This window comes from Quercus suber, unplaced genomic scaffold (assembly GCF_002906115.3).
Source record: "Quercus suber isolate HL8 unplaced genomic scaffold, Cork oak 2.0 scaffold_441, whole genome shotgun sequence".
In the NCBI taxonomy this organism is placed as follows: domain Eukaryota; kingdom Viridiplantae; phylum Streptophyta; class Magnoliopsida; order Fagales; family Fagaceae; genus Quercus; species Quercus suber.
The window spans coordinates 255,622-277,495 of NW_027069892.1; the positions used below are offsets into that span (position 1 = coordinate 255,622).

At 34.1% G+C, this 21,874-nt stretch overlaps 2 protein-coding genes across 3 annotated transcripts in view; one reads left to right on the forward strand and one right to left on the reverse strand.

The window, feature by feature from the left end:
- LOC111996254 (ATPase family AAA domain-containing protein At1g05910) overlaps positions 1 to 1,271 on the forward strand; it is a 16,352-nt gene extending 15,081 nt beyond the window's left edge. For both annotated transcript variants that reach the window (XM_024028203.2, XM_024028204.2), the window contains exon 12: positions 1,185 to 1,271. In XM_024028203.2, coding sequence (XP_023883971.2) covers positions 1,185 to 1,227 — 43 coding nt within the window. In that variant the 3' untranslated portion in view covers positions 1,228 to 1,271. The remainder of the gene's footprint in view (positions 1 to 1,184) is intronic.
- The window catches only part of LOC111996255 (uncharacterized), a 19,788-nt gene extending 3,272 nt beyond the window's left edge, over positions 1 to 16,516 (reverse strand). The window contains exons 1-7 of the mRNA XM_065762078.1: positions 16,151 to 16,516; positions 14,218 to 14,743; positions 12,742 to 12,892; positions 9,397 to 9,507; positions 6,849 to 7,344; positions 917 to 1,264; positions 356 to 425 (exon numbers count right to left, since the gene is read on the reverse strand). Coding sequence (XP_065618150.1) covers positions 356 to 425; positions 917 to 1,264; positions 6,849 to 7,344; positions 9,397 to 9,507; positions 12,742 to 12,892; positions 14,218 to 14,743; positions 16,151 to 16,291 — 1,843 coding nt within the window. The 5' untranslated portion in view covers positions 16,292 to 16,516. The remainder of the gene's footprint in view (positions 1 to 355; positions 426 to 916; positions 1,265 to 6,848; positions 7,345 to 9,396; positions 9,508 to 12,741; positions 12,893 to 14,217; positions 14,744 to 16,150) is intronic.
- Between the last annotated feature and the right edge of the window lie 5,358 nt (positions 16,517 to 21,874).

Genomic DNA, 21,874 nt, shown 5'->3' on the forward strand with positions numbered 1-21,874 from the left:
CCATATTCCAAATATCCATACCATGTTCCCAAACCAATTTCTCCAGCTAAATAACAAAGAAGCGACATTCCCCAGCATAACATTTGATAGGCACTTTTTAATTTGATGCAAAATCCCAGGTCTTGATTTTCTATAGTGACTCCAAGTTACAACCATGAGTCCATATGGCTTACAAATTTCATCCCATAATCAGTGAACTACACCAGAACTGTCAACTTTTAGTGCTTGTTATAGTTAGGGTCTCTCTTATATTTTAAGCATCTAATTGAAACTGTTAGATAAAATATGAAGCCCCAAATGCAAAAAACAAAACATAAATGGGAGGAGGAAAAAAGAAGCTTAAAGGAAATCACACCATTTAAAATCTTCTGGATTTTTTTATCACACAGAGCAATCTCATCTTCTATATTCCGCTGCTGAAGTGACTGCAAACACAAGCAAAAAAAATCAAAACAGTGTGAATCTTCCCAGGGTTTTGAAGTAGAATGAAGCTATTGTCAAAACCAAGCAACCCCTAGAAGGCAAATATGACATGTCAGTATGGGTTGACAAAAGCAAAATACCATCCAATGAGTCCTTTTGGAAAACTCTACAAACGGAAAGCCAATCAATATTAATTGATAACATCCAATCTACAAAGCTTCAAAGCATTTAAGTTACAAAATACCATTGTAGACTTAGTAGATGTCACTGATTTTTGTCACCTAATTGGTAACAAACCACTGCATGCATACGGGCATCACACTACCACCCTTATCACATACAGAAGATATGCAATAATTCACAAAGTACTGATCCCTCCCTCCTCTCTCTGTAAGTGTGATGGTTGAAAATGAATAATCTTAATTGCTATTTTTTTTTTAGCAAGTAATAATCTTGATTGCTATTATATCAAGTTAAAGGATCAAAATAATACCAGTTGATCCCTTTTTCTAAGAAGAACTCTCAAGGCAGCACATGACAGTTCATCTTGCTTTGACACTACAGCAGTTGGCAATAAAGCTGCACGTGACAATTCATCTTGCTTTGGCACTGTAGAATTTTGCAATAAAGCAGCACATGACCGTTCATCTTGCTTTGGCACACTAGTATTTTTCAATCTGTCAATATCTAATGGGGTGGATTGATAAGCAACCACAGCATGATCGCCTCTCCCACCTTGAACTGACAAGATATTGTTGCAGATTTTATTTCCAGCAGCAATCTGTTTACCTCCGCATTCAGTAACGCAAGGACTCGTCATCAAACCCATCATCTCATCATCCTGCCAACATGAAGGCTATAATATTACATAGATTATAAAGGAAAGCTAAAGAAAGCAGAAAGAAGCTTGTTATAGTTATACAAGGTACGTAAACATGATCTTGAACCTACATTTGTGCTTCTTGACACTAAAAGGAATAACATATGCATTTATCAATCTACAAAATCTATACATCGTCACCCTTGTCACGAGCTAAATATCTTAATACTTGTACCTATTGTTATGAACACAGTTGCTTAGAAAGGCAATTTAGCATGGTTGCAGGGAAATTATGCAGTAATATTAGGCTGGTTGAACGGTAGGGAGGCCATTCTCCTCCTAGAATGGAGAGCAAAACTTGAGGATTGGAATTATCTGCTTAATTCCATTCACAATTTTCAACATACATAAATATTCAAGATGAAATAGCCCCATCACAATCCAATCCTGAGATTTAGGAACCAACTACTATCTGAATTTTAAAAACAAAATAAAGCTGATTGCAGTTGAAAATAATGCAGAGCTAATCGTCCTAATCCACAATTACTGCTGGTTGGTTATCCAATCCACAACTACTGCTGCTGCTTGGCTTGCTGTACTGGGTTGGTTGCATGGCTTGCAGCATCTGCTGTCTGTACGGATTTTTTCAATGGTCATAACACCTATCATATGATACCCTTTTATGGATGACACAAACAACTTAGTAGGAGATATATGTTTTCTGGACATCCTCTGGACATGTACCAATTACAAAAAATTTTGAAGGAAAAAAGACAGGAATGTGTACTTCCTACTAAATATCGAACAATTATAAGGAGGTTGTGAAAAAGATATAAGCACGATTTTGATTTTTTTTTTTTTTTTTTTTTTGGGAGTTAGTAGTTGGGAGTGGAGAAATTAATTATAAGGAGGTTGTGAAAAAGATATAAGCACGATTTTTATTTTTTTTTTTTTTTTTTTTGGGGGAGTTAGTAGTTGGGAGTGGGGAAATTTGAACCCTAGATATCTCCATTGAAAACAGCAAGTGTCAATTGAGTTACAAGGCTCTTGGCATAAGCATGATTTATTGTGCACAAGAGCCAAGTGCCAATTAGCATATGTTGAGTCTCTTCAAATTACCAAAAGGCTATGTCGTTTTTTGCAGAAGACATGAGAAGAGCTGATAATTTCATGGCTTCCAGCATCACACCACATCAATCAGCATTACACCTCCCTCTCCCACATGTTACTTAACCTCAATTCAACCAACAATATCACTAAAAGATTCAGGAAAAAATTTTGGATTCCCTTTAGAAATTACAACCAATAAAACACACTTTCTCAACCTTATTTAAACCCAAGTCCCCCACCTCCCTCTTTTCTCTCATAAGGAATGCTCAACTAAGTCTGTGGCTTTGTGAGTCCGCATCAAATAATCAAAGTACACAGATTTATCACCTAGACTCATATTTATAAAGGATCCCTTAATATAAAGACATTGTTTCTTTCGGCATAAGACATTTTCGCTAGGGGAACACTTTTCAAGAAAATGAATTGTTTTCTATTGTTGGTTAAGATCTCAGAAATGAATTTCTGTTGGTTGGTTGTGGTAATGTGGGAGAGTATCGCATCATGGGGAGGTGATGAGGACAACAAAAAGCTCAAGGAAAAAATATATTAAATATACACAAATTCAAGAATTGTGATCTAGTTTTGATGCCGGACCTTCTTTATAGGTCATTTTAGTTATTAGTATTGAGTCTTTTAGGTTGAGAAGCTGCTGGATTAGTTTTAATTAAGGTCTATTAGAATAAGGGCAATTTGGTAATTTCTAGAAATCTGGAATGGGCTATCCTTGGCCGTACCAAAGGCCCGTGAGTCTTTTTTTATGTTTATGTATTATTAAGTCTTTTATTTAATTATTATTAGTATTCCTATTCATTCTAGGAATAGGTTATTTAGAGTCTACGTCCTACTAGGAAAAGGATAACTATAGTATAGCCTCTATATAAAGGCTCTTTTGTGGTCATGTGATAGCAGAATATTTTGATTAATAAAATTCAGCAGCTTTTGTTTGTGTGATGCAAACTTTTCCGAGGTGTGATGCCAAGGAACCCTAGGTGTGAAGCTTAGGAAGACCTAGGTGTGATTGCCTAGTGTTTTATTTATGTTATCTTCTGTTTATCCCCTGTTTCAGCCCCAAACAGCTGTCAACATTCATTCTCTTCTAACCTAAACTCTTAAACATCACTCCTTATTCAAGAATTCATCAAGAAACCTAGTATAGTGCTGAACTTCTTAACGGTCCTACATCAAGAGGGTGGATGAGGGGGAAGGGAGGGAGTTGGTAATAGACTAAAAATTGGTTACAGTTCCTTGGGTTAGGCCTTGGATAGATTACATTTGAGTTGCTAGTTTTTGCTCCATGATAGACTATAAATTGCTAGCATTGATCCGGCATGATCTCTTCTTTTCTTTTTCTTTTTTTGTAATCAGGTTGGATCAAGTTGAAGGTTTTTTCTTTTTTTAAAGAAAAAACAACAACAACAATAATAATAAGAAGGTTGGACTCATTTGATAGTTTAAGGCCAGGTTGAGTTTAGGATACGTAGGTTGGTTTTTAGGTTCAGGTAAAAAACAATATAATTAATAGGTTAGGTCAAAGAAAGGCTTGGGTTTTTAAAAACTAGCCGGGTCAAGGGCACAATTTGGCTTAAATCGGATTTTGAAAGGCCAAAAAGTGCTAGGGATCCAGAAGTTAGGGAGGCCTCTACTATGGCCACACAACATGACAACAGCTGATTCATGAGTGATGCAATCTCCTGACAGGGCTTCAGCAACGGCACATTGCAACAAGGAGTGAGCAACTATGAATTTTTAAGTTGCAGCACACAAGGACCGGTCGTGAACCAAAGAGGTGCTTTGGATGGTGCTAGGAGACAATCTTGCGACAATCAGTCACAATGTGAAATTCAAAGTGATGGTAATAGCTGACTTTGGGTTTTGTTTGGGTCTATTTGGCCTTAGTGATGACACATCACCTTCTTTGACACCGGCCTCGAGGCCCTTGACAAAATTCTTAGATTGTCATTTTTCTGCATATTATGGTCCATGGGCTAACATGAGTTCTAATCAACTCAACTGGTAAAATCTCTTATCGTCAAATAAGAGATATGAGGTTCAATCTCTACTGGAAGAGTGGGGGGGTTAGTCTTCCAAGCTGGGTAGGGGTGCCTATGGGTGTGGTTTATGGAGAAGTATTCGAAAAGGTTGGGAGGTGTTTAGTAAATGCATTCAGTTTGAGGTAGGGGTGGGGGATAGAGTGAAGTTTTGGACAGATAGGTGGTGTGGGGACTTACCACTCCATCTATCCTTCCCTATAGTGTATGGGATTGCTTCTAATAGAGAGGCGTCGGTGGCCTTGTCTCTCAAAAGGTTGGGGATGGAGGCTCGGAGAAGCTGAAATGTTCATTTATTAAGGGATCCAAATGATTGGGAGATGGGTGAGGTGGATGAATTCCTTCGTACCTTGGGTTCAAATTTACCTCGATCTGAGCTTGGAGACCGTATGAGGTGGAAGTTGACGAAAAAGGGGGATTTTGACATCCGCTCTTTCTACAATAAGTTTCGTTGTCCTTTGCCTATTATCTTTCCTTGGAAAGGTATTTGGAAGGTTAAGGCTCCTCCGCGCGTCTCTTTCTTTGTTTGGACTGCAACTTGGGAGAAGATTCTTACAGGGGACATTCTGAGGCGTAGAGGAGTTGTGCTTGTTGACCGGTGCATTATGTGCAGTTGTAACGGGGAGACGGTGAACCATTTGCTACTCCATTGTGAAAAAGCTTTTCAGCTGTGGAGCTTGGTTTTTAGATCTTTTGGGATCTCTTGGGTTCTGCCAAGATCGGTTGCAGATACACTTTTTGGTTGGTGGAATTGGTTTGGAAAGCACTCTTCTAGCATTTGGAATTTAGCTCCTTTGTGCCTAATGTGGTGTATCTGGAGGGAGCGGAATTGGCGAACCTTTGAGGATACGGACAAATCCGATGACCAGTTGCTCGCTTTCTTTAGTGGTTCCCTCTTTGATTGGTTTAGGGCTTGGGGAATCACCTCTAGTGACTCTCTCCCTTTGTTCCTTAATTCTCTGCTCTGTACTTAGTTCTTTGTTGGTTTATGTTTGTTTTGTTGTCTTTTCTTTTTGTTTGTTTCCTTCTCTGTACTCCTTGCTCTACCTTATGTTTTTCATGAGGTAGCTCTTTGAATATACATCTTTTTACTTATCAAAAAAAAAAAAACTAAAAACCAATTGGTGTTTTGATTTGATAATAAAAAGCAATCATCAAGAATGGACGTCATAGGTTAAAAACAATCTCTCAAAAACAAAAAAGGTCCATGGTCTAACAGTTCTAGGGTTTTTTTTTTTTTTTTTTTTTTTTTTGGGTGTGGTTGGTAACCATGGTCTAACAGTTCTAGGGTTTTTTTTTTTTTTTTTTTTTTTGTGGTTGGTAGTGTACCTGGTACGGTGGATTTTGATTTGTGACAGTTTTGTCCATGACCCACAAAGATGATTCAAATAGGATCAAATTCAGCTTGGATAACAAATTTGATACAAGAAAAGACAAAAATGATGCAACAATAAAACTGAAGAAATAGATGACCTAGACTCTAGGAGTCAACTTCTAAGGTTGGCTAAAGTCAAAACCAAACCATTAGAAAATCCGAAGGGAGATTTTATCAGTAAATCAAACTATAAAGTGTTTTTGTAAGAGTACCTTATCACACTTATAAAGACTATTAAAAGTAAACCCTAAATTAGTTTACTTAGGAAACCATGAGTCTAATTGACTTGGCAAGTCCAAATTTTTTTAATTAAAAAAATAATCTTGACTATAAAAAATTAAATAAAATACTAAACTTAAAATGCAAATCCAATTGAACAATAAAAGTACAATTGACAAAATTTTCTTCACGTTTGCACATCAGAAAATAAATTCTTTAACATGTATTCTCAATTTAGTCATAACAATTTGAAGCTCTATACTAGAAATCTACTTGGGTCACAAGGAGCTTCCTTACATAATACATTTCACTATCAACTTTAATTTTGGCATTTTTTTTTTTTTTTGATAAGTAAGAATGTTATATATACAAATGGCTACTCTATGCATGAAGAACATAGAGCAAACCCAGAAAATACAAGAAGAAGAATAGGTAATTTATTATGGTATCAAAGCATGAAGTCTTGAGTTAAACCCTATCTCCATCTTATTCTTACCACCAATTAAAAATTTCCCAAGCATTGAGCCCCAATTAATAAGGCTGTTTAGGCCCACACGTGAAGGAGGAGTATCTATGTCTGATAAGCAGTTTTAAGAATCGTCAACTAATTTTTGCAAGTCACTTGGTTTAATATTTAGGTAACTTCAGGTTACTAAACACAATCAACCTAAGGTTGACTTATGATAATCAGAGTGGCTATGTTTGATAAGCAGTTATGCACTTGTGGCTCCACAAACAAAAAGTCAACAGGAGTTATGGATGGCAGACAAGAATGAGAAAAACACAACATAATAAATTTTATTTAAAGAAAAAATGAAAAAGGCAGTAACTTAAGTGGATAAAGTGACCTAACCTTGACAATACTAGGTGAGCCATTCGAATCACCTTCCACACAATTAGTCCTCTTTTCTTGTTGATTGTGAACTTGCATAGTATTTGCTATATTTTTGCACTTGCCACCATTCTGGGAGGGAACCATGAAAGACAAATCCACATCCCTATTTTCTTCTTGAGTCACAACCTGGATAGTATTTGCTATATTCTTGAACTGTTCTCCATTCTGGGAGGTAACCATGAAACGCTCATCCTCATCTCTACTTTGAGGCCCAGTAAGAGAACCAGACAACCCAATCATGCAACTTCCATTATTATTCTTCTGCTTGAGTGATTCGGTATTAACACTCCTTGTATTGTTGCCAAAAGCCCCTACTAATCCATCACTTACAGGAGATCTATCTTGCGTTTTATGAATTTCTGGAGTGCAAGGTTTCTCTGTCCTCTCATGGCTGTTCACAATTGAATTTCTCTCTCCCTCCCTTAAAACTGGCAAACTATCTGAGGAAACTTCCCTGCAGAATGTTTTTCCATCTTTTTTGGTAAGTAAATGAATGAAAGGAAAACAAAAATAAAAGAGCACAAGGGCATAACCCACTGACTAGACAAGAAATGATGAAAGCCACACCCTTCAACCTCCCCAAGTGTTAACTGACTGGTAATAAACCAGTACTAGAAACCTGAGAAGTAAATCTAAGAATGAAATACAGGCTGTACAAACACCAAGAAAGACCACAGGTAATCAGCTAAGGTAAAGAATTCATCAAAAAGCTTGAAAGTGTCATATTTCTTAAAGAATAATAAAATTTTTACAAAACGCTCAAAGCATCAACACACAAGATGATTATAATGCATCCTCACAGCAATTAACAATCAGTCAAAAAAAAAAAAAGAGCAATGAAATCCAGAGAAGAATCATAATGTAGACTTCCCCATGCATGCTTCCAGTCAAATAAAGAATGAAAGAAAATGACTTTGAAAGAAGTCCCATCAACTCTACATTGAAAATCTAAATTACAGTAGATACAAGATCCTGCATCACATCTAAATTAAATAGGAGGTAAAAAAGAAAATAACCCCCCCCCCCCAAGAGGGAAAAAAGTACAAGGGCATATCTAGCACTCACATAAACTTTATAAAAGAGGCAAGCATAGAAATAAAGTCACGAGTGGTGTTGATAGAGGATCAAGATCCTATACATTTGCCTCAAAATAGAGAGGGTCCATTTTGTGATTCAGATTTAGTTTTCATAAGTCAGAGGGTGTACATGGAGCCACGTTAAAATTTCATTCCACCAAATAAGGAATTACAACTAATTTTAAATGGCATGACACTCTTCACCTTTAGAGTTGAACTACCAATTCTTTACCATGAAATTGACTCTCCATTTCAACACAAAAAGATAGAATTATTTTCTGTTGATAGAACTAGAAAGCCATTTCCATGCAGTCCAGCTATACAAGTTCAGAAAACTATTTCGTCCTACTATTCAGGCTCCTCACCTCTGAACCATAAAGAATTCTTCTTATTGGGCAATCTCAGTCAATGATTAACTGAAACAAACTTTTGTGACTCAGCAGTTTTCTTCGTTTCAATTAAGAACAAACTAAGCACAAGGATTACTAAAAAAGTAAAAAAACAATTCACAATTCGAGTTCTAAGAAATCCAAGACATTTCTTTGTGACCACTCTTTTTAATGATAAGCAGAAATGATTATGTGACTAAAATTTCAGATTGATGAACAAATGCATCTTACAGGGGAAGTATAGTGGTGTCGTATGTGCAAGAAGAGTGGGGGACAACTGAGCTTCTTTTACTTCATTTTTCAGTGGCTAAAGACTATTGGTCTTTTTTATTAGAAATATTGGGAGTATCTTGGGTTATGACAAAGATATTGATTCAGATGCTGGCAAGGAAAGATTTCATCATCACAGGTGGTCAAAAATAAAAGGCTATTCCATCCTCATCATATTATTAAATGGTCTTTGTTAAGATTATTGTATGATTGGATGAATGCTATGGACAGTATCCCTGCACTTGTTCTTTATAGAATTTCTACATATTTTGAATTTCAGATTGTAATTAGTTAGGAATAGTTGAATAAACATCCTGAGTATTTGAACTATCCCCTTGTTTTAATAAAGTGAGTTTACTTATGAACAAAAACGCATTCATCTCATAGGGCATTCTGTGTGTCGGCAAATAAACAAAGTATGCATAATGAACCATTCTTGTTGATGTAGTCATATTAAAAATATGCCGTGCGTGCTTCTGTAATAAAAACAAATTAATACACATGACATCTGCATCAGACAGTGTTTATCTTATCCAAGATTTTTCAATGAAGGGTTAAATTTTTTGAAGATCCAAAATGGAAAGTTCATAATTTTACAAATGCAACAGCACCAAATCTTGACATCAAGCGTTCAAGTGAGTCTGAACCCCTAGCAAATCCACAACCAAGAGATACAATCTTTACTAGAAACTACTTCATGCAGCTAAAACATTTCTTTTCAAATCATAACCCGTAATGAAGGTAATTTGACTGAAAAAAAAGTAGGTGCACCTTGAAAGCCATGTTGACACTATCCTAGCATAAGGACGCACATGGAAGTACTCAACAGCCGGGTTAACCGTCCATCTGCTGGAACTTTTTCTGACCAAAGTTCCCTGCAAGCTATTTAAATAGCAAAAAAAAAAGGCTCATTCAGAAAATATATAGTGGATTATGTTATTAAGTATCTAACAAAAAACATTTCAGGTCAAACAACAAAATGAACAGTTGATCAAGAAAGAGCAGTTTATATAATGAGAAATTTTTAAGCATAAAGCGTATATTCTATCTTGAAGCAGAAGCATCAAATTTGGTGTTTCCTTCAATAAATGGAACCTACATAGCTGTGTCTCAATTATTCAGTAAATATAGACAGAACAGTTTCTCTCTAAAACAACCAAATGAATTTTTAAAATCATATAAAAAATATATATAAAATAAAATAAACCCTTAATTTACCCATCTTTGTCATTTTCTTCTCAGTATCATTTAACAGTCAAGTTAATTATCCACATTAAACTTAAAGTAACATATATCAAGAAATTTCATCAAAGAAAGTAATTCCACCCTGAGCATATGTCGCATTGCAATCCAAAAGGTGAGGAAAATCAACAGCTTATGCCATCAACTACTGTTGCAAAGATGCAAGCATAAAACTTTTATGTGTTGTAATAATAAAGAAGATAGTAATAGACACAACATATATAGTTACCCTAGTCTTGCAAGACAGATGCAAAAACATTGTTTGTAAATAGAAGAGAAATTCTTTAACAGCTAGAAAGGTGACAGTGCAACCATAGAGTACAGTTAGAGAAACAATATCCACTTCGGAAGCCAAAGGTTAAGGCAAAGCCCCAGAATATGTGTGCGTGGCTGTCACTTGTAAAAAAAATAAATTAAATTTTTTTTTTCAAAGTGTGCATGGTTGTTAATTAGGTTTTTATGCTTTATCTGGTTATTCTAGAGTCAAGGGTACTTTAGTATCTCTACAATTGTTGGGTATGGGCCATGGGTTTTATATTAAAAAGTCTTAGCTAGTTTATGGGTCGTTATGTGTGGCCTTTGATTTGATTCATTAAGGATTGGTTTACTAGTCAAAGTAGGACTCCTAGTTCTATTAAGAGACATTAAGATTAAGGGTCTATACAAGTGTGTTATTGTACTCGCCACTATCTTCATTGTCTCAGACAATGTCCTAAACACCTACAAGAATGCCAGCTTTGTTATACATTTAAGGAAACACGTCACCTGGGACCATATTAAAGTCCTCATCGTGTGGGACCGTCCCATTGCTCCAATTTCACCCACATCATCCTCGCCCTTGATTCTGTATTATATCGGCTAGTAAACAAGTGTGTTATTGTACTCGCCACTATCTTCATTGTCTCAGACAATGTCCTAAACACCTACAAGAATGCCAGCTTTGTTATACATTTAAGGAAACACGTCACCTGGGACCATATTAAAGTCCTCATCGTGTGGGACCGTCCCATTGCTCCAATTTCACCCACATCATCCTCGCCCTTGATTCTGTATTATATCGGCTAGTATAAGCCTGGTTCATAACCATACCAAACCAACTATGTTTGAGAATTGCAAGGTGTTGTCTAAAAACTACAAAATTTGGTGGATAACGAATGCAGATGTGGATTCCATCAATATCGGGTTGGAGGTGGCAAATCAGAGAGGATTACCTAACATTACTTGAGTTTTCACTTTTCATCTTAATTTTACATCTTAATACAAAATCAACTCAAAAAAAAATTTAAAACAATAATAATTTTATATATGTTTTTATTAAATTTAAATTTTTTAAATTTTAAGTAATTTTCATAAAAAAATTTAAAATGAATTTTGTATAATAATCGTGCGTGCACTTGAACACATGCGATTGCTCAAACTGACTGAATTTTAATATACAGATCAACTTCACAAATATGAAAGTCTTAAGGAGTTATAAGGAAAAATTGAAACCCCGGAGAGATGTGAACAAAACAGAAATAAAGCAAAGGCACAAAACTGAACAGGAAGTAAAATCAAATGGAAAATAAAAAACAGAAATAAAGCAAAGGCACAAAATTTGAACATGAAACACAAAAACAGAAACCTCCCACATTAATCTACCTCAAGCAAAGAAATACAATATAAGAACAAGAAACAGCTTCTCTTCCATTCTCTTTTTTTTTTTTAGGTAAATAATTTATTGAAAAAACTTTCATGCAAAAAGGCACAAAATAGCCAGAAGGATTACAAAACAACTAGAAATTATGTACAAGAAAAAAGAGTCTATGAATGATGGAAAGGAATCACTAGATGTGAGTCCCCATGCAATTCTCTTCTATTGTCTTATAGGGATATTCTGAACCTAGTTTGTAACACACATTTTTTTTATTAAAAATAGATACAAAATCCAATACAGGTGTCAGGTAGATTGATTGATAAACTAGTTTGAAATTTTAGAACACATGTAACCCATTTTTATTCAATAGTTTGTGTTTGGACACAATCATACTTCCAAATGCACCCCCTACCGGAGCCCTGGGGGGGGAGGGGGGATAATTTTATATATGTTTTTATTAAATTTAAATTTTTTAAATTTTAAGTAATTTTCATAAAAAAATTTAAAATGAATTTTGTATAATAATCGTGCATGCACTTGAACACATGCGATCGCTCAAACTGACTGAATTTTAATATACAGATCAACTTCACAAATATGAAAGTCTTAAGGAGTTATAAGGAAAAATTGAAACCCCGGAGAGATGTGAACAAAACAGAAATAAAGCAAAGGCACAAAATTTGAACATGAAACACAAAAACAGAAACCTCCCACATTAATCTACCTCAAGCAAAGAAATACAATATAAGAACAAGAAACAGCTTCTCTTCCATTCTCTTTTTTTTTTTTTAGGTGAATAATTTATTGAAAAAACTTTCATGCAAAAAGGCACAAAATAGCCAGAAGGATTACAAAACAACTAGAAATTATGTACAAGAAAAAAGAGTCTATGAACGATGGAAAGGAATCACTAGATGTGAGTCCCCATGCAATTCTCTTCCATTGTCTTATAGGGATATTCTGAACCTAGTTTGTAACACACATTTTTTTATTAAAAATAGATACAAAATCCAATACAGGTGTCAGGTAGATTGATTGATAAACTAGTTTGAAATTTTAGAACACATGTAACCCATTTTTATTCAATAGTTTGTGTTTGGACCCAATCATACTTCCAAATGCACCCCCTACTGGAGCGCGGGGGGTGGGGGAGGTGGTGTGGGAATTGACGGGGGAAGAAGAAAATGACACAACATACATACACATGCACACATAAAAGTTTCCGCCTAGTGCCAAACCTGTCAATGGTATCTTTAATGGGAACTCGATCAACATCCTCATTGACTGATTTGATGCATTGCATTATATAAAAGCAAGCAGCTGTCTTTTCTTTGCTGAGAGAATATACAGCATGCCTTTCTGAGACCATAAGATCAGTCTGATTGATACCTGTTCCAGATACAAGAATCATATTCAATTATCTGCAAGTATCTGGAGACAAAAAAAAAATTCTGATGTTTTTTTAAAAAGCTCTAACAAGTGCTAATTATGAGCCAGGTAATTCCTAAACGATTCGGCTGCCAATTGATACTGCCATTAAATGTCATATTCACAGCAAGAAATTAAATTTAAGTTGGTCAAATATAGCTGCAAGGAAAATAACCAACATTAATTTTACATTAAAAAGGCAATGGCCCAATGGCATTCCACACCTCCTTTGGGGTTTGTTTCACATTAAAACATTGATACATGAACAAAGTGCTTCATCCTTACAAAACTAAAAATGGTTCAACTTCTGCACTTCTTTTTTATTTTTTTAATTGATTGGTAACAACACACACAACCAGTGGGTCTTGAACCCATGACCTCATCCTCCACCTTAGCTCATTGGCTTCAACTTCCACCCTCCTGTCACCAAATGGTTCAAAATTGATTAATATGTAACTGAGACCAATTACCATTATTTCCTTATTAGATAGGCTGCTCCATAGGAAATTTATAGGATTTAATACTTTTCCCCCCAAAAAAAATTTGCAATATATATTCATGAAATATCAAAATAATCAAAAGCCTAAAGTACAACAGAATCACAAATGTGAAATCCCAGCGAAGCCTCAACAATATTCAAGTAATGCCATCCAAAATGATTTAAACAAGATTGTTAATGCCACAGTAAAAATGTAAGATCAATGTTGGAGAATGATAACAGGTCTTACAAGCACCAAAAATGATAATTCAAAGAGATGATTATGGCTGTGAGGTTCTAATCCCATGCCACACATAATGGAATGAAACAAGGGTAGGCAAATCTCATACGTTCATAAATATAAAAATAATGAATAATCACATTTTCATTTACAGCAACATTTGAATTTTGGATTATAGCAATATTACCATTGCTATAAGTAAATCCATTTCACTAATATATGAAGAGATAGATGTTTCATGTCAGGCGTATACAGAATCAATTTTAAAAATAATATTGGGAAAATAACATTAAAGGCAAAAATAAAATTCTGATACATCCATGTTACTGAATCAGCATGTTTTCCCCAAGATTGGAAACATAATTTTCAAACCAATCCTGCTGTCATTTTATAGTTTTATCAGAAAAGCCAGATGACATATGGGTGGCAAAGCAACAAAAAAAGAGAATCCAGTAGGGATATTATCCGATTAAAATGGTTACAAAAGATAAAAAAATGTTCCACTGCAGTGTCAAAATTTAACGATTTATTCATCTACCTGTTTAATATGTAAGGAAGATAACATACCTGTTGCTTCCTTAACAGCTGCATATGCAAGCTGGAGCAAACCAGATTCATCAACACTCGATTCATCTTTTGAAGGTTTTCTAATGAATCTTTTCTTTTTGTTCGACTGATTTGCATCCACCATACCTTCTAAAGGGGGGTTGGAGATATCCACGTCTTTTTCAATTACTGACCAAACTCCCTGCGTGATGGAACTGAATCGCAAAAAGAAGTTCTCCTTATTGGAGTCAACCAAGAGCACTGCAACTTTGGATACTGGCCATCCTTCTATGTTTGGGACATCTTTTGAAGCATCCAAACTTGCAGATATATCACATGCTTCCATAATTCTTTTCTCTGTTTCTGAAAGCTGTTTCTTCAAGTCATCCATTTCAGTATCATCAGAACTTTGCATGAGCTTCATATGTGCCAACAAAGTTGGTTTCAGAACTACAGACAACTTGCAAAAGGCCTCAAAACCCAAAACTTCCAGCTGTGGATTCTGTTTCCTGAGGTAGTAGTTGTACAGTAACACAGCAGCATGCATCTATAGGAAATCAATTTTAAAAGCAAAAAACAAGCAGTCAAGTGGAGGTGTAGGGATTACATATAATTGAAAACATCAGTATGAGTGTGCAATGGTGGTGTAAATGTGGGTGTAGGAATGTAATAAGAGCATATAGCCTCCTGGCAATAGCAACTAGCCCACTTGCTAAATTGTCCTTCCTATTACATCTACTAGAGTCGGAAATACTTCAACATATTAACTTCATATAGTAGAACGGAGATATCATTTATGGGCTCCATAGAAAGAAATATATGCTGTAAGAACAATTCTTTTGCTTAAATTTTTGTTATTTTGGACTGAAAAAATCATTCCTTGTGGATGCAACAATAATAATCCTCTCAAAAAACTAATTGGTGAAATTAAGTTAAGATCGGATTTGTTTGGATCCTGGAATAGACACTGTACAGAACGACCACTCATTCTAAAATTGGGATTCATCATTCATCTCTTGTTACAAATATTCGCTTACGTCAAACCATATATCCAAGGACTGGCAAGTTCATTTTCAATATCTACATTGTAAATTTACGAAGCCCAATCTTATTCTATTTAATCATTTGACCATCAGTCTAACACTATCCTCACGTATGGGGAGAAATTATAGAATATTCCCGGAGTACTACAAATGCGTACTCCCTCTCTCACATGAATTGCATGGGTCCCACCATAAATTTAATTAGTGAAACCTACTATTATGTGTGAGAGAAAGTACACATTTATAGTACTCCACTTAATTAAGTGGGCCCCACCATGTGCGATTTTTAATTTTTCAAATTAAATGTAGAGTGGAGACTAGAGACAAGAATCAAGATCACGACTACCTACTCTAATACCATGAAAAACTACCGTTTGTCTCAGAAGCTAAAATTGTTACAAAAATGGTGAATTTAAACATTGATTTGCTCTAATTCCCATACTTTTAACTCCAAAATTTATATCCAAATTAATTTTTGAAAGTTTAAGTGGGAGAGAACAATCACTACTTTATATTCCCTCAAAATCTTAGAATGAAATTGGGTTTAACAAAATTTTCACAAAAATTCCCAAAATACCCATACATGTACAAAAAATTTATTTAAAAATATGAGTAAAATAGTAATATTGTTATAAAACGATTCCAACATTTCCTTCTATGTTACTCCAAACAAGTTTAGTTACCATTTTTTTTTAAAGATCCAAACAAGGTTTTTTAACAACATTCCATTCATTTCCATTACTTTATGATTTACTAGCTACATTTCTTTATTAAACTCCCAAAACGAAGTGTAAATGTTAATCAACATAGACGTATAGAAATAGAATACATAAAAAGGCACACCAAGTGTTTGTGTTATTGTGCGTGTGCATAAGAAAGGCAAAAAGCGAAGAAGAAGAAGAATTGGAGACCTGTTTGGCGACAGATTGTTGCTGAGAGAGTGAAGGAGTGTGGTTAATAGATTTCGCGGAAGGAAGCATTGGGGAAACCAGGTACTCCAACAATGCCAAAACCGCGTCCTCTGTTGGACACGCTTCTTCCAATTCTCCCATCTCTCTCTCTCTCTCCGCCAAATTCAAAGTTTTCTAGGGCTTGAAATTTGTTATAGTTGGAGTGTGAGATAGTGAGTGAGAGAGAGTGATTTTTTTTTTCCCCCCTTCACAGTGTGAGTGTGAGTCTGTGAGACACTGAGACTGAGAGTAGTGGCAGTCTATTTATTATGAAATAGAGAAGACAATAGTAGTGGGAATTTAATTGAACTTTCGAAATATAAATAATAAATAAATAAAAATCAACCCCACCCCATACACGAATATCGTGCGCTTCCATTTTTCACTTTTCAGGCTTTCTGCGTCTTTGGCGGGCCCCCTTTTTATTTTTATTTTTTTCGTGATGATTCAGATTTCCATTTCCCAATATTGATTTCACTACCAGTACGTTTTTTCTTTTTTGAGAGAGAGAGAGAGAGAGCGTGGACATTAATTAATTCTTGTTGCAAGTTTTTTTTTTTAATCAAAATAATTTGAAAATTAAAATGCAAAACTCATTATTTGTATTTCATCAAAATTCATTTCAATCCTCTATTTATTTCAATGCTTTAACTTTCACTTTTTCATCAATTTTTGTTATGAGGTGTGGTTAATTTTCCAATTTTTTAAAATTTTCTTCAAATTTTTTTAATTAAAAAAATTCAATTAATGATTGAATAATGTTTTCTATATTTTTTTTTTCCAAAAAATTTTAACAAAAGTTTATGTAAAGTCTTTAATTGAATAAATCTGAAACTTAAAAGACTGAAATTAATAAAAATAAAACTAGAGGACTGAAATGAATTCTAGAAAAACTTAGAATATAAGTTTTGTATTTTGGCCTAATTTGAAAAATATAAATTATTTAAGAATGTAAAAAAAAAATTTCAAAATAAAAAGCCAATTTATTAAGGGTGCTTTTAAGGCAATCGTTAACAAATCATTTTAGAGAAATTTTAACACCTCTTTTATAATAAATACAAAAATTGTTAAAACATTAACTTTTTTTTTTCTTTCTCCCATAAAAACTTTTTTAAAATTATTCACTAACAAATGCCCTTAAGGCATCTGTTAATGTTTTCTTTTTTTGATGGGAAAACATTAATATTTAATCATAATTGGTTAGTGGTAAACCGTAGTTAAGGATTATGTCACATTCCAATTGGAATAACAGATAAATATCATACTAGTAAGCAAACCATAACAAGTGAGCGTTTGGATTTGCGTTTTCTTCCCCTACGTTTGCCTTTCTTTTTTTTCTTTTTTTTTAGCGCCTCTTGCACGATTCATGGGACATGAACAGTGCATTTAGACTTATGAACAGTAACCCGCACTGTTCATGCACGCGGATTACACTATGCAGAAGACATTATGCACTGTTCACGAGCTGTTCATAGGACCCACAACCACTTTATTAAAAAAAAAAAATTTGGTCCCACAGTACTATTTACACATTTAAAAATTATTTTGTTATAGTGTTTTCAGTTTTCAACTGTATCCAAACGGACCCTAAGAAACCCATTCATTCCATCATGAACAAAATTTCGAGTCATTTTGGCCAATTTTGATTGGTAATTCAAGTTTGCTTTTGTATATATATTAGTGGTAATCCCAAAATGATACATTGGAATTGATTGGTTCCAAAATATTTTATTATAATAGACAAACTAAAATGGACCGAAATGAAATTCACAACATTGATACTAAACATTTTTATTTTACATCTAACCGAATTTAATTTTTTTTTTTTTACAATATGCTAGACTCATCTACCTATTATGGAGTAATGGTAGTTTAGGATAATATTGCAGCATACGTTTGATAAAAGCCATTTAAAATTTTATATACGCAAGACATTTTTTAATAGAAACTTTAGGGATACTAAATGTAGTAAATGAAACTTTTATATTGTAAAATAATGTAGTAACTGAAACTTAGCATACTAAAATGGTGGCAAGGCCATATCAATTTCATTTTAGATCAAATGTTAATGGTATAAATGTAACAAATGAAATTTCGTGGGCTTAAGGGCCTGTTTGGATGCAGCTGAAAACTGAAAACTGAAAACTGAAAACTGAAAACACTGTAGCAAAATAATTTTTAAATGTGTGAATAGTATCGTGGGACCCATTTTTAATGAAAAAGTTGCTGAAAAGTGAAAATTGTGGGTCCGTGAACAGTGTAAAAATGTACTGTTTATTATCTAAAGTCAACAAGTGCGGCTACTGTTCATTGAACAGTAGCCGCACAGTACCGAAAAGGTGAATTTATACGGCTGAAAGCAAAAAAAAAAAAAAAAAAAAAATTTTTATTTTACATCTAACTGAATTTTTTTTTTTAATTTTATTTTTAACAATATGCTAGACTCATCTACCTATTATGGAGTAATGGTAGTTTAGGATAATATTGCAGCATACGTTTGATAAAAGTCATTTAAAATTTTATATACGCAAGACATTTTTTAATAGAAACTTTAGGGATACTAAATGTAGTAAATGAAACTTTTATATTGTAAAATAATGTAGTAACTGAAACTTAGCATACTAAAATGGTGGCAAGGCCATATCAATTTCATTTTAGCTCAAATGTTAATGGTATAAATGTAACAAATGAAATTTCGTGGGCTAAATATAAATTAGAACAAGAAACCCATTCGTTTCATCTTGGACTAAATTCCGGGACATTTCAACCAATTTCTAATTTACTTATATATATTCTTATTTCTTATTAAATATTTTTTTTATGAATAAACTAAAAAAATGTGGGAATCATATTGGAACTGTTAAACAAATAATAATTAGACGATCAAAATGGGAGGGGGGTTCTTTATGATGAGAGGTAATCAATTGTGAACTAATGGTAATTTAGGATAATCTTGCAGCATACGTTTGATAGAAGCCTTTTTACATTTCACACACGCATGACATATATCACTTTATCCCTCTTTTAGTTTCCAAAAAAAAAAAAAACTTAACCCCTCTTTTGGATGTCAACCTAATTGTATCACTATATGTACTAAATATATATATTTTTTAAAGAATCACATAGTAAATGAATCTTAAAGCCCGTTTGGTTGGAGAGATAAAAAAGTGGGGAATAAAAAATGGGAAGGGAGAAATATTCTAGTTTTCTTTCATGTTGTTTGGTTTGAAGAGTGTAAAAGGGGAGGAACGGAACACTCATTTTTTTGTTGAGAAGAAAAACAGGATGATAGAAAATGTAGTTTGTGTAAATTTACTCTTGAGTCCTTATTTCATAGTAATAAAATAATACTAATTTATTAATTAAAATTAATAAAATAACATTTTATAAAAATTATAACATTATACTTATTATATTTTTCTGTCTCTTTGTTATTATATTTATTACATTTTTTTATATAAAAAAATTGGGGGAAAAAAGAAGAAGAAGAAAAGCACAAAGATTGAATCTGAACAAGCATAAAAAGAAAGAAAAAAAAAAAAAAAAAAGGTAGACGACATCAAACAAAAGAAGAAAAAAGAAAACAGATCCCGAGACCTGCTTTGTCCATGTCTACGAATGTGGCTCCGTCAAAGTTCAATTTATACCAATGTTCAGGAGGTGGTGTCCAGGTAACTAGCTGATTACTCCTCGGTGTGGTTGATGGTAAGGGGCTGGAGTGGGACTTAATCTGTTGCTCCCGAGAATGCTCCAGCACCCTATTAAGTGGTATTGTAGGCTTGCCTAAGCGAAGATTATTCCTACACTTCCACAAATTCCATAAAACCACCATGAGGAGCTCGGGTTCCTTCAGACCTACAAAAACAGAAACAATAAAGTCAGTGAAGCACGTTTTTTGCTTGAGGATGTCTTGGTTCCAGGCCGGTGTCGTCATCCATAGGCTCTACAGTTCCGGGCAGTGATAGAGGGTGTGCAGAGTATCTTCTTCGTGTTGCTTACACATCTCACAAAGGCTGTCAGAGACAACTTTACGTCGAACAAGGTTTTTCTTGGTGGGGAGTGCGTCCTTGCATGCTCGCCAAATCAGGTGTTTCACCTTATTAGGAACATCAAGACTCCAGAGATGCTTCCAGAGTTGTTTCAAGGGGTTTGAGTTTGATGAGCTTGGTTGACGGGCTAGGCTTGAGTCTTGCAAGAATCTATAACCCGACTTGACCGAATAGACCCCATTCGGATTAAAGGCCAGATTAGTATGTCATCTTGTATGGATCGACACAGTGGGATCTTTTTGATAATGGATGCTTCAAAATCAAAGAAAACTCGATCTCTTAAGTCCTTATTTCATAATAATAAAATAATACTAATTTATTAATTAAAATTAATAAAATAACATTTTATAAAAATTATAACATTATACTTATTATATTTTTCTCTCTCTTTGTTATTATATTTGTTACATTTTTTTTAATAAAAAAATGGGGGGAAAAAAGAAGAAGAAGAAAAGCACAAAGATTGAATCTGAACAAGCATAAAAAGAAAGAAAAAAAAAAAAGGTAGACGACATCAACCAAAAGAAGAAAAAAGAAAACAGTATTAGTGGAAAAAGAGAGAAAGAATAGGAAAAGAACAAAGTCAACAAACCAAGAAAGAAAGAAAAGGACGAAAAGAAGAAGAAGAACAAAATTAAAGAGACAGAGACGATCAATGTTACAACAAAGGTGTAGGAGGACAGGAAAGTAAGTGATTTGGTTCCGCTAAAATCATTCAAGTTTTTCCTCCAAATCGGAGAGAAAATATTTTGGTGGGTCTCGAAATAAAATATGTAGGCCTCATCAAAATTTCTCAAATTTTTCACCATAACCAAACAATTCCCAAAACCATTTTGCTATCCCTCTTTTTATGTTCTCCTTATTTTTATCCAACTGAACCGACCCTTAGTAGACTAAAATTGTGACAAGGCTATATCAATTTTTATTTTAGTCCTAATTTTAACAATATAAATGTAACAAGTGAAATTTTATGGACCAAATCATAAAAAGCCCAAACCACATAGGGTAACTACTATTTGCACATGATCTCATGTGTATTTAGTGTATTTTTGCATATGCGTGCATGCTAATGGGTGTTTGTTTTTTTAAATTACTTTGCATATTTGTTATAGAGTAAAACCCTTTAGGTTCCTCTATTAGTGCATTGACTAATTCACCACATTTTCTAGATTTAATTTTTTTTTTTTTTTTTTTACAAAAAAAGCGATGTGTCATTAAAAATGAGATATTGTCACTACATAACAAGTCCAATTGGGTATTGGGATAAAGGTTCAAATGTAAGTTGGTATAAGGTACCGAGATTCCTTTACTTGTAACCGCTTATTGTGATAATAATGGATTCTCGGGAGTGATGACATTTTTTTGAATTTTCTGATTAGCGTTTTGGTGCGTTTGGATCTTTTTAACTAATCATTGCCTTAAACAGAGACCTTTGATAACTTTGATTGCTCTGGGAGGTGTTTATATCTCGTGACTCGTGATGGCGCCAATTGGAAGGACACAATTTGCGGCCCAAGCCCAAAGATGAATGGGGTGATAGCCTAGTGAGCTCAGTACAATAAATTTGTAGATAGTGGATTAAAGAGCTAGGTCCTAATGAATTTAATAACGGCTAGTATGGATTTAGAAGATGATC